At 42.9% G+C, this 13,640-nt stretch overlaps 1 protein-coding gene across 2 annotated transcripts in view; it reads left to right on the top strand.

Annotated features, from left to right (window-relative positions):
- The window catches only part of LOC137620626 (uncharacterized), a 48,109-nt gene that overhangs the window by 19,543 nt on the left and 14,926 nt on the right, over positions 1-13,640 (top strand). The window contains exons 5-8 of one of the 2 annotated variants that reach the window (XM_068350923.1): positions 3,780-3,899; positions 4,798-4,914; positions 7,869-8,253; positions 8,385-8,602. In XM_068350923.1, the coding sequence (XP_068207024.1) occupies positions 3,780-3,899; positions 4,798-4,914; positions 7,869-8,253; positions 8,385-8,602 (840 nt within the window). Of the gene's footprint in view, positions 1-3,779; positions 3,900-4,746; positions 4,915-7,868; positions 8,254-8,384; positions 8,603-13,640 lie in introns of both variants that reach the window. The other variant, XM_068350922.1, reaches the window with a different exon arrangement.

The raw sequence follows: 13,640 nt of genomic DNA, 5'->3' as shown, positions 1-13,640 counted from the left end.
ACAGATTCGGGTTGTCACTGTACTTCCTCGCTTGCCCATGATTGACAGTTCACAGACTGTGCAGCAGTACCATGATCTTGTGTCCGGCTCCGTCAGACGACTGGCTTTTAAGAGCTCCACAAGTCGTCGCTGTCTGGAGATTTTCAAATGGACTATGGATCTGACCAAGGAACTGGGCCTCCTGGTCAATTTTGAGGAGTCTCAGCTCGTTCCATCCCAGACCATTGTCTCCTTGGGTATGGATCTTCAGAGTCGAGCTTTTCGGACTTTTCCGTCGGCCCCAAGGATCTTCCAAGCCCTAGAATGCATCCAGAGCATGCTGAGAAGGAACCGATGCTCAGTCAGGTAGTGGATGAGTCTAACAGGGACACTTTCATCGCTGGCCCTGTTCATCGTGTTAGGGAGACTCCACCTCCCCCCCCTTCAGTATCATCTAGCTGCTCACTGGATAAAGGACATGACGCTAGAGACGGTCTCAGTTCCTGTTTCCGAAGAGAGGAGGTCTTCTCTCGCGTGGTGTAAGAACAGCTTTCTTCTCAAGGAAGTCTACCTTTGGCTGTTCAGAAACACGACCGCCGTCTCCTCTCGGACGCATCAGACACGGGCTGGGGTGCGACTTTGGACGGACAAGAATGCTCGGGAACATGGAATCAGGAGCAAAGGACACTTCACATCAATTGCAAGGAGTTGTTGGCGGTTATTCTGGCCTTGATAAACTTCAAGTCCCTCCAGCTTAACAAAGTGGTGGAGGTGGACTCTGACAACACCACAGCCCTGGCTTACATCTTCAAGCAGGGAGGGACTCTTTCGTGGAAGTTGTTCTAGATCGCAAGGGACCTACTCATCTGGTCTAAAGATCGAAAGCTAACTGGTAACGAGGTTCATTCAGGGCGGTATGAATGTCATGGCAGATCACCTCAGACGGAAGGGTCAGGTCATCCCCACAGAGTGGACCCTTCTCAAGAATGTTTGCAACAGACTTTGGGCCCTGTGGGGTCAGCCAACCATAGATCTGTTCACTACCTCGATAACCTAGAGACTCCTGTTGTATTGTTCTCCGATTCCAGACCCAGCAGCAGTTCACGTGGATGCTTTTCTGCTGGATTGGTTCCATCTCGACCTGTATGCATTCCCGCCATTCAAGATTGTCAACAGGGTACTTCAGAAGTTCTCCTCTCACAAAGGGACACGGCTGACGTTGGTTGGCTCCGCTCTGGTCCGCGAGAGAATGGTTCTTAGAGGTACTGCAATGGCTGGTCGACATTTCCAGGACTCTTCCTCTAGGAGTGAACCTTCTAAGTCTACCTCACGTAAAGAAGGTACACCCAATCCTCCACGCTCTTCGTCTGACTGCCTTCAGACTTTCGAAAGACTCTCAAGAGCTAGGGGCTTTTCGAAGGAGGCAGCCAGAGCGATTGCCAAAGCAAGGAGAACATCCACTCTCAGAATCTATCAGTCTCAAGGGGAAGTCTTCCGTAGCTGGTACAAGACCAATGCAGTTTCCTCAACCAGTACCACTGTAACCCAGATTGCTGACTTCCTGTTATATCTAAGGAAAGTAAGATCCCTTTCAGCTCCTACGATCAAGGGTTACAGAAGTATGTTGGCAGCGGTTTTCCGCCACAGAGGCTTGGATCTTTCCACCAACAAAGATCTACAGGACCTCCCTAGGTCTTTTGAGACCTCAAAGGAACGTCGGTTGTCCACTCCAGGCTGGAATCTAGACGTGGTCCTAAGGTTCCTTATGTCATCAAGATTTGAACCTCTCCAATCAGCCTCTTTTTAGGACCTCACATTAAAAACTCTTTTCCTCGTGTGCTTGACAACAGCTAAAAGAGTAAGTGAGATCCACGCCTTCAGCAGGATCATTGTTTTCACATCTGAAACGGCTACATGTTCCTTGCAGCTCGGTTTTTGCTAAACGAGCTTCCTTCACGTCCTTGGCCTAAGTCGTTCGAGATCCCAAGCCTGTCCAACTTGGTGGGGAATGATCTGAAGAGAGTACTTTGCCCAGTTAGAGCTCTTAGGTACTATCTAAAAAGGTCTTAACGTTTACAAGGACAATCAGAAGCCTTATAGTGTGCTATCAAGAAACCTTCTTTTCCAAGTTCTAAGAACTCAGTTTCTTACTATTCAGGCTTCTGATTAGAGAAACACATTCTCATCTGAAGGAAGAAGACCTTGCTTTGCTGAAGGTAAGGACACATGAAGTGGGAGCTGTGGCTACTTCAGTGGCCTTCAAACAGAACCATTCTCTGCAGAGTGTTATGGATGCAACCTATTGGAGAAGCAAGTCAGTGTTCGCATCATTCTATCTCAAAGATGTCCAGTCTCTTTACGAGTACTGCTACACCCTGGGACCATTCGTAGCAACGAATGCAGTAGTAGGCGAGGGCTCAGCCACTACATTCCCATAATCCCATAACCTTTTAACCTTTCTCTTGAATACTTTTTATGGGTTGTACGGTCGGCTAAGAAGCCTTCCACATCCTTGTTGATTTGGCGGGTGGTCAATTCTTTCTTGAGAAGCGCCGAGGTTAAAGGTTGTGATGAGGTCCTTTAGTATGGGTTGCAGCCCTGTATAATTTAGCACCTTTGAGTTGATTCAGCCTCCCAAGAGGAACGCTGCGCTCAGTAAGGAAGACGATCTTATTAATGGCAGAGTAATGGTTCAAGTCGACTTCCTTACCAGGTACTTATTATTTCATTGTTATTGTGGATAACTGATTATATGAAATACGGGATACTTAGCTATCCTTTAGTCTTGTACACTGGTTTTTCACCCACCCCCCTGGGTGTGAATCAGCTACATGATTATCGGGTAAGTTTAATATTGAAAAATGTTATTTTTATTAGTAAAATAAATTTTTGAATATACTTACCCGATAATCATGATTTAATCGAGCCTCCCTTCCTCCCCATAGAGAACCAGTGGACCGAGAAATAATTGAGGAGGTGTCAACAAGAAGTACTTGAGTAGCTGGCCACAGGTGGCGCTGGTAAGTACACCCCCTTTTAGTATTGTGATAGCTGGCGTATCCCTCCATAGAATTCTGTCGGGCAACGGAGTTGACAGCTACATGATTATCGGGTAAGTATATTCAAAAATTTATTTTACTAATAAAAATAACATTTTCCTATGAGCAATAATGCTCTGATGTATGGAACCGCAAAAACTAAATACTCGATCATTACTTTAGAAATAAAAGAAACAAGTTAATGAAAATAGAAGGATGAAATGAACTGATGAAGATATGAAAGCAGTAATGAAAATTGAGTTCCATTCTGTGAAGAGTTAGCTGCATGCTGACACTGTCAAGGCTCTTAAAGGAAATGAGAGTACATAGGTATATGGGCATAGTTGATATGTGGTCTCGGGGTGGTCCTTCCCAACCTGTTGATTTTATTCTGGTGAATCTGAGGTTTTCTGCCCCAAAAATGTCTGATTGACGTAGCTGTTCTGAAGCATTATTGTTTGAAAGGCTATTGTTAACCAGATAATTTTTCCATAGGTGAGGTTTCTTTCATCACTTATATGAGAAAATATTTGGTTCTTGGAATTATTGTATGAAAATTGCATTAATTACTTCCATTGAAAATTGTCAGTGAGCTCAATTGTAGCAAGTGTCAAACTTGTAGCACAAGTCACTGGAGTAAAGTAAAGACATGTGAAGCAAGTAAACAAATTTGTACTGTAAATCAATATGTAAAGAACAATTAAATTTCTATGCTCCGAGTTTCAGCCATAGAATTTTCAGTTTTTGTTTTGTTTTTTCCAGGATATGTTATCAGGTTTGCTTAAGACAGCAGAAACTCTGAAAGTCAAGGGATTAGCAGAGGTTTCAGGAGATCAGCCTGTGCAAGCTATGAATCCCATGCCTCCCGTTTTGCGGCTTGCTGTAAGTATAGTCCAATAACCAATTGAAAAGACTCTACTAATCCAAATTTTTCCTTTATTAACATCTTCATTTTCCACAAATCTAAGAGGGAATGAGTTATTCAGGAACTGAATAGGTTTTGTATTTTTGTTAGGAATTAGTGCTTGTAAATACAATTTTTTTTTTTCAAAGTATGTGTAGGGCCTTAAGGTTGTTGGACAGGCTTCGCTTGGTAAGGATAATTTGATTTATTACTTAAGAATGAGGAAATTAGCTTCTTAAACATTTATTCATGCATTAACAAACGGTTATATTTAGTTCAGGAAATTTTGAATAAAGTAATGAAAATATTGTAGCTCATTCATGGAACCTTGCAGAGAAAATTCTTGAATATTTTATTTGGTAAAGGAGTGACAGATCCAATACTGGAAAGTTTTCAAAGTTTTTTGGTGACTTGATGGAAAAATACTGTGATAACATTTATTTAGTTAGGTTCTGTACAGTCTCACTCATGTGGTTAACCTGACATATGTATTAATAGTTCCGTACAACTTTATTCATCATTAAATTAAAATGTGAAAATTTTGAAGTTTCATGTGTGTTATAGCTGCTTACCTTATTGTCATTGGATATCAGTACATATACTAAAGTTTGCAATTCTTATAATATTCTCTTTAAAATCTTAGATCTCGGGTAGTTTTGCAGTTTAAAGTCCAGTTGAGCTAACTGGATGTCAGTGCATTATTGTGTAGAGAATATTAATAGTAGCAAGCCCCTTTGGTTGGTGAATGGCATTGAAATTATATTTCTAAAAGTGTCCATTCAACTTCCCCTCCCTCCCCCTTCCCTCATCAGTTAACTTTTGCAGGCGTCCCCCTTTGTTGTACGTAATCAAGAATTGTTACAACATTCTCGACAGGCCTCACTTCCTCAGATGGTTGGCCCCAACAATTCTCCGTTAACTACTGCTCTCAATGCTCCACTTGTTGCAACGCCAACGCTTGCACCACTTGCTGCAGCATTACTAAATCCAGATGTGAGTATAATTAATTGGTGTTTTTGTTGTTTTTTTACCTTTTTATGTCAGGGAATATGTTTACAGTAATGGAGAGAAACTGCAATTTGTCATTGATATGTTTAAAATTTGTATGAAATTATTATAACTTTTGGTAGTGTTTCTTAATAGTTCACAAATTTCTATATACTTTTGAGAGAAGCATACTGAGTAATAAACGGCAGTGTTCCTTTGTTAGAGTTCTGTTTACCTATAACATGTACTCTTGTAATAGCTACCCACTATCCCTTAATGTTATGATTGTACCTTTCATCACATAAGCGTTCTGACCTCAACCATGTGCAGTGTGCCTTTGTTGCAAACTGTTTTAAAAGGTACTAAAGTTTCTTTGCTCAGTCCCTTCATTCCCATCTGTATTGCTGTGTCTTCAACTTTCCAGCCATTTTTATTCTGGCTATGTATCTGTCAAGCTACTTTAACCATACCTTGTGCTCCATTTTTCAACATTCAGTTTGGAAGAAATCCTTTTGATAACCTTTATTATGCAAATAAAAATATACTGTATTGTGGTATCAATATGCTAATTTGTCATCATAAGCTGAATATAATAATGCTTTGGGTTTTTAATCCATGGTCAGTCACTCCCAAGGGTTTACTAGGCCATTTCAGTAAGTTAAAAATCATAAGTTTTAAAGATTTGTATTTTTTCTAGCCGTACAGACCTGATTCCTTTACTAAGAGTATGATTTCAGCAAAGCTAGTAACTCGGCTATTAAGATTTATAAGGAGGTGCTGGTGTTACTGACGGGTGTTGGGAAGCCTTCCTTTTGATTCATCTGTAAACAGGAGTATCTCTGGAGGTGGCCATTCCAGAGGAGTCCCCTTGAAGACTTTTTTGTCCTTCAGCCACCAGCCTAGATCATCCCTTCCTGTTCTACAAGAACTAGATGGTGAGGGAGATTTGTTGGCTGCTGATTTGTCTCTTCAGGCACCACTGAAAGGATCATTGGTGGAGGCACCTATGTGGTACTAGCTTCTCCAGGGATGTGAGATACTCTAGTAGCTGCTACCACTGTCGAGGCGAGATTCCCAGGTACTCCATCCTCTGCCTGGGCTTGAGACTGGACTTCTCTAAGTTTACCATGATCCCCGTATTGTGACAAAAGGAGAGAAGCTTGTCTTGGTGTGGAAGGATCTGTTTCAGAGGACTAGGACTAGCCAGTCGCTTTCAGTTCAAGTTAAGACGATGGTCCGAAGTACAAGACGTTGAAATGGCAGACCTTCCCTCTGAGGAGAATTCGTAGGAATTTCCTAGAAAACTGATTGACTGGTATTTTTGAGATGTGTCTCAGATCCATAGGGAGCATAAAGTTGTTCCACCTAATGGCATCTTTTACAGTGCTTGCCTTCTACATCTTGAATGGGGTTTTTAATACTAACTTGTTCAGGTCTGAGAGGCCAATGACCAGTCTCAAGCCTTAGTCAACTTTACCAAAAGGAACAGGTGACTGTAAAAGTCTTGAGATCTTTTCTGTATGAGCAGCATCTTCCTCACTGCTTATTGAAGGTTGAGGTTTTTTTCCATGGTTGGGTGGTACGATGTCATTGGAGTCAGAGTATGGGAAGGGCAAGAGCCAATAAACAGGAGGGATGCATACTGTTCAATCACCTTGCTCATTGGCTTGACAGGCATCCCCCAACTCATGGCAGTGGTAGAAAGAGACCACCTTTCCTAGCGTCATCTGATTCCTCTCCTGCTCCTTCCAGGGCTAGACTGATGGGGTCACATCAGTAGTTTCATCAACAGGGAAGATTGGACTGCAGAGGAAGACCTAGTCCTAGATAATGTTGGGACTTGCAGGAGCATCTCCATCTTCAGAATACCATTGAGACCTAAGGAAGGCCGCAGGGCTATTAGGGGCTTCTCCTTAGCAATCTTGCCTTCTAAAGATACAATGTTGGGCTCATTCCAAATTGAAGTGCGTTGATTACTCGTTTTTCTAGGCAAAGCATATAGGGCCGCCTCACTTAGAGCTTGTCTCAAAGGCGAGTCCTAAGTCCTGATCCTTCTTCGGAGCAGGGAGACATGGAAGTTTTGTAAGCTAAGCTTGATCACCAAATGAAAATAAGAGGTCTAGTGAATTTCCTTTATTTCTAAGAAGACCTCAAAGGAATAAAGTCTCACCTTAACTTCATCCTCCTCTTGCCGTACTCAAGCCATTGCAAGGATGGCCACACACTACATGACCTCTGCAGGAAAGGCACAAAGAAAGTTGATCCACAGGGCTCCTGCTCACAAATGTGTCGCACTTGTGACCCGATACTCCTTGGGCAGGATCGCATACCCACACGTGGTTTCTCCATTACAACAGTTACACAGCAATTAGGAAAGATAAAGGAAAAGAATAAATACAGTAAAGTTTGTCACATCGAGAGTATATCTGTACTGCTTGGCAGCTGTAGTCAAAGTGGCTGCTTGTGAGCTTCGCAGGGATGTGGTTTCCTGTTACCCACCAATAACTACTAACACTTCATTATAAATTTTAACAGTAGAGTTTCCAGTTTTGCTGAAATCATACTCCTTACTCCTAGTTAAATGTGAGGTTATGTATTGTGTAGGAACAAACAGGTTTTAGATTTTCTAGCGAGGCAGATTTCTTGGAATGATGTTGATAAACATTTAATGATGTATACGATATTATTAATTGGATGTTTTAGTCATAGAAATATGAAAAGTTATTTATGGACATTTAAAAACTGTAACATGCCTCTATTACAATTACAGTACTGTATTCTGAAATTTAGATAGACCACTTGCAGTCTAATATCTTTCATATCATCTTACCTTTTGTATCCTTGAAATTTTCCTTCCAAATTTTTTTTCATTGACATTTATGACAATATTTTAAATTTAATTGAGAAGATTTCTAATTAGGATATACTAATTGGTAATTTAGGTAAACTCTGTCTTCCAGGGAATGGGTTTGGACGAGCGTAGAGTCAACCTTTTGAAGCGCATGAGTGCTGAACATGAAGCTGTAGCAGCTGCTGCAGTGGCAGCAACGGCCGTTGCTACGGCTGCGGTTGGGGGCGGGGGAGGTGGAGGAGGGGGTGGGGGCGGAAATGGGGGTGGGGGTGGGGGCAACGGAGGTGGTAGTAGTATGGGAGAGGTTATTCACGAACCCCCTCAGAAAATACCTAGAAGAGAATTGAAAGAGGAGGGCGATCCATCCCAATTACCCCACGGCTCTTTGTTTATGAGTCCTCCGGACCAATTGGCAACATCGAAAACACCCCCAGTGCAAAATGTTCTCACCCCTATTCCTCATGAATTAACTGTAAATTCGCAGTTAGAGCTACGTAAGTATTTATTTTACCTATCTATAGAAATTTGTATACAGATGAGTTGCTTTCATACACAGTACGTACAGTATACATTATGCCTGTCTGTGTATCAAAGATTACTAAAACTCAGTTTTCTTTTTTCACAGCTGATTTTTTGAAAAACTTTACTGTCTTTAAACTCAATGACTACTTGGGTTTCCGCACAAGACAACAGTTTTGGGAGGAACCATCCGTTAGGCGTATTCTAGAGGGAATCAAGAATAAAGAAATAGACATGAAAAGCGCAGCAGAACTTATTGGCGTATCTTACGGAACTCTATATGGACGGTACCGCGAAGTCTTTGGCTATTTAAAACACTCTTGGGTAAGGCTAATTGATATTTTTAGTGTATTTTGTAAGGCTCTTTTATACCATTATGTTGTTTACTACAGGCATTGTGCTTTGCATTTTCTTCTATGATATCTGCTCCATCCTTGGGGTTCCCAATTATAATACTTCATACTTTCGAAAGATAATGTTTTTTGTTATTGTACTCTTGAATGATTTAATTGGGCCATTGAATTAAAATTAGCTCAAAGCATTGGCAAGAATGTATTTTTTAATGTATTAGACCTTTGATGCTTTTAATTTACTGTGTATCACAATCTAATTATTTGAATAACCTGAATATATTGAAGATTCAGGCTAGGTTTATTTAGATTTATTTCTAACATTCATGTTTTTTTGTATTAAATATAAATGATTTTAATTGGAGTGCTCTTTTGCAATCTAGGATTGGGTCTTGTGTAATAAATGGGACCATTTTAGAGACTAGAAAGTAACTTCGTTTAATGCAAACTCATTCAAGGATATTTATCCTTTTGATATTCTGTCATATTAAATCATCTGTAAAGTTTACTTTGTTTCATGGAAATCCCATTAATCAGATATTGCCTTTATTTCTTGGGTATAAGAATCCAAGGAGCGTATTTGTCACATTCCAGTAGACAACTGCTATTGCACGTGCTCAGTTTTGCCACTAATACCGCCCCACCTTCTCACTTTGCAAAAGACTTTACAGTCCTCATGATTTACCAGGATTGCCTTCCAGCAGTAGAATTGGTATTTTTCATATTATTCATTCGTCTTTATTTCATATTTATTAATTATTTTGTTCTGTAACTGGAATACAAACCACTTGAGGTCACTCGGGGGTCACCAATGTGACGGCGCCGAGTAAGGTTGTGAACTCAAAGGCAGGTTGGAAACGACTGAGTTATATTATTGTAGAACACTCTCCTTATATACAAAACCTCAAGGCAACAGGACATAAGTTCACAAGACAGACAATATTACAGAGGAAAAACCAGACATGAATTTTCATGTTCGTTTTAGTGCGAGGGAAGAGCGAAGATACAAGCATAATATATACAAAAGGAATTATGTACAATTGTGTGAAACACGGTTGGTACATGGCTCCCCCCCTAAAAATGACATACTGTACATGTTAAATAGGGCGCCCTGATCTAGAGAGGCGAACTGTAGGCGGGTCATCTGGCAGAAGATAAGCAGGTTTTAGACGATCAATGGAGACCCAGTCTTCTTTGCCCCGAATGTTTAGGAGGAATGCTTTCGGACTGCGTCGGATCACAAGGAAAGGGCCCGTGTAAGGGGGCGTTGGTGGTGTCGTTGCGCAGGAAGACATGCGTTGCAGAGTGCAAGTCCGTTGGTATGTGATGCTTCGCCGGGGGCTTGTAAGTCTGGCGGCACGGAGTAAATTTTCCCACGACGTGACGTATGCGCTGGAGATCGTCGGAGGGGGTTGTAGAAGGAAAAAATTTGGCAGGGACGACCAACGGGTCGCCATACACCATTTCAGCTGCCGAGACATCGAGGGCGTCTTTAGGAGTGGTTCTTAGTCCCAGGAGGACCCAGGGAAGCTGAGTAAACCAGTTGCAATCCTTGCAGCGGGACATCAAAGCTGCTTTGAGGATGCGATGAAAACGTTCAACCATTCCATTGGCAGCGGGGTTATAGGCCGTTGTCTGATGTAGGGTGATGCCCAGGAGATTCGCTAATGACGTCCATAATTGAGAGGTGAAAGTGGTTCCCCTGTCAGAAGTAATATGCTCAGGGATACCGAATCTTGAAATCCATCCAGAGAGTATGGCAGATGTACATGAGGCGGACGTTACAGTTTCCATGGGAATGGCTTCAGGCCAACGAGTGGAGCGGTCGATGACGGTAAACAGGTAACGATGTCCTTGTGATGTGGGTAGGGGGCCTACAACGTCGACGTGAATGTGTGCGAAACGACGTTGAGGTTGAGTAAAGGTGCCCACTCCTGAATCCGTGTGTCGATGTACTTTGGAAGTTTGGCAAGAAGTACAAGCGCGGACCCAATCCTTAGCATCCTTAGAAATGCCGTGCCAAATGAACTTTGCCTTCAGCAGCTGTGCAGTAGAACGGCACGAGGGATGTGAAATCAAACACCTGTCGGCGCATGGGAGCAGGAATCCAAGGTCGCGGTCTACCAGTACTGACGTCACAGAGGAGGGTGGTGTTGGAGTCTTCGAGGGGAAAATCTTCCCAACGGAGGGACGTGCAAGCTTGATACTCTGGATCCTGTCGTTGGGCTTCAGCCAGGGCGTTGTAATCCAATCCCAGTTAAACGGCAGCCAATGTGTTTCTTGACAGGGCATCGGCAACGGGATTCATTTTCCCAGGGACGTATTGGAGGGTGCAATTGTATTCAGCCACGGCAGAGAGATGTCGGCGTCGACGGGCGGACCAGGCGCCAGACTGTCGAGTGAAGACGTGCACCAGAGGCATGTGGTCTGTGCGAATGACGAAGGGCGTACCTTCTAAGAAATGGCGAAAGTGATGGACAGCCAAGTGCACCGCCAGCAATTCTCAATCGAAGGTAGAATAACCTGATTCTGCCTTGGACAGTTTTCTTCTGAAGAAGGCCAATGGGCGGGGCGAGCCTTTGACCACCTGCTCGAGTACTGCACCAATAGCGACGTCGCTGGCATCGGTGGAGAGAAGGAGAGGGGCGTGTGGGATAGGAAAAGTGAGAGCCGCAGCAGTTGATAGGCCTTTGCATTGCAGAAGGCTGCTTCTTGAAGGGGACCCCACTTCAGGTCCTTTGGCTTGCCCTTGAGGTCACTCCGGGGTCACCAATGTGACGGCGCCGAGTAAGGTTGTGAACTCAAAGGCAGGTTGGAAACGACTGAGTTATATTATTGTAGAACACACTCCTTATATACAAAACCTCAAGGCAACAGGACATAACAAGTTCACAAGACAGACAATATTACAGAGGAAAAACCAGACATGAATTTTCATGTTCGTTTTAGTGCGAGGGAAGAGCGAAGATACAAGCATAATATATACAAAAGGAATTATGTACAATTGTGTGAAACACGGTTGGTACACCACTCTATTTATCAGGGATTAAACTTTCGGTGGAGCTGAAATTAATATATATATATATATATATATATATATATTATACAGTATATATAGTATATATATAGTATATATATATATATATATATATATATATATATATATATATATATATATATATATATATATATATATATATGAAAATATTCTTAATGTTTATGTATATAGAAATGTGGTAAGTTTCCTTTTCAGTGTTTGTGCTCTGCGTGTGATACATTGTCAACGACACGACACTTGTGCAAGGCCAGGACACTTCCACTTCGTGGGGAACGACCTCTCTTCCTCTGTTCCATTGGTCTTCCCATTTGCATATAACCGTTGACTCGGCCGCCGTAGGCAAATCGTCATCGCCTGGACCTTCCTCATTCAACTGTTGTCTTCGCCTTTCCCCTTGTCCTACGGGAAACGCGGATTACTGAACTAAGGGAATGTGGCCTTTCAAAGATTGACTACGGTCTTTCTCTTCTCAAGGTCGTTCACCTTCCAACAACAGTGTACTAATGGGAAGAGCACCTTTCCCGTTCGCGGGTTAGGTTGCGCTTCCGATTGTTTGTCTCAATTATTTTTAGTGAAATTATAATTGTAATTTTAACCTTAAAGCTTCTCTCCGTGGGGAACACTTCCCTTCAGAGGATCAGTGGTTCTCACTATTAGTGAATATTCTTAGTTGGTTCAAATAATTGTAACTGTTGTTTTTATTACAGTTACTCCGCTCCCCCTTCTCCCGTGGATGTCGACTGGGGAAGGGAGGGCGCAATACTTTTCATGTTGTTCCCTTGGGGATCCTCTTCAGAATTCCTCCATAGGGAATTTTCTGTTAAATAGTTAATTTTATTTTATTTCCCCCAGTTAGCTTCAGTATGCAGTTTTCTTTGTTCGATTATGTGCCGACGAAGCAGAGCTGTTCTGTTCATGCCTGGGGAATCTGCTGTCACTGTCGTCCCTCAGAAGACGTCGTCAAGGGCGTCATCCCTTCTTTTAGAAGTATGCCCGTGACAACATGACCAGCACTTCAGATCATCTTAGAATGCTAACCAGGAGGTTTGCCTCCAGGGGTTGGACAACTTTCCCTTCTGAGGGAAAGTTTCCTCCCCAGGTGTGATATTGTTTTTCCCTTCCGAGGGAGAACATCCCACATCTTAATAAATTCATTGTGTCCGACTGTTGTTGCGTGCCCATGCGCCCGCCCTTGTGCAACCAGTCATGCGCTTTGGCGCATTCTAGGAAGACTGCACAAAACAACTCGGTGCCTTACTGCTCACCTGCGCTCTCATATCCAGCACCCTCCTGCTCACTTGTGCTCACCAATACGCTAACTCTTCACAAAGAGCCAGCGCTTGCCTGTTCGCCAGCGCTCTTCCGTGCTTTCCTGCGCCCCCCTGCGCAGTTGCGGTCTCAGATCCAATGCGCTAGCCCTTGCCAAAGAGCCAGTGCTTGCCTGCTCTCCAGCGCTCTTCTGCGCATTCACCGGAAACTGCGCTTCTGCAGAAACTGAGCACCAGCATCATCCTGTGTGCCATCGCTCTAGTACTCCTGCACACTCGCGCAATAGGCAAAAAAAAAAAAAAAAAAAAGGAATAAAACTTCTTGGACAGGTCACCATTGCCCCATTCCTCTCCTCGCAAACGCATAACATGGCCGCCGGGAAAAGAGGAAAGAGGCTTTACAGAAGGATTCAAGGTCCGGAGGATTCCATCTTCCAAGGGGAATCAAAATGGGGAATCCTTGGTCCCTGTCTCTTCTGAAGTTTCTTTTTCCTTGACAGACCACCGTCAGCAAACAAGAAAGCATCAACAGACTGATCTCTAAATCACTGTTTGCCGATGGCTAGTTCACGGTTTGCTGATCGCTAGCTCGCTGATCACCAGATTGCCAATTGCTTGCTCAGCTCTGATCATTGACCTCTAGTCCCTCCAATGACTAACAATCTCTTGATTACTAGCATTCTAAT

Source organism: Palaemon carinicauda, chromosome 27, assembly GCF_036898095.1.
Source record: "Palaemon carinicauda isolate YSFRI2023 chromosome 27, ASM3689809v2, whole genome shotgun sequence".
In the NCBI taxonomy this organism is placed as follows: domain Eukaryota; kingdom Metazoa; phylum Arthropoda; class Malacostraca; order Decapoda; family Palaemonidae; genus Palaemon; species Palaemon carinicauda.
This window is presented reverse-complemented; position numbering and strand designations above follow the sequence as displayed.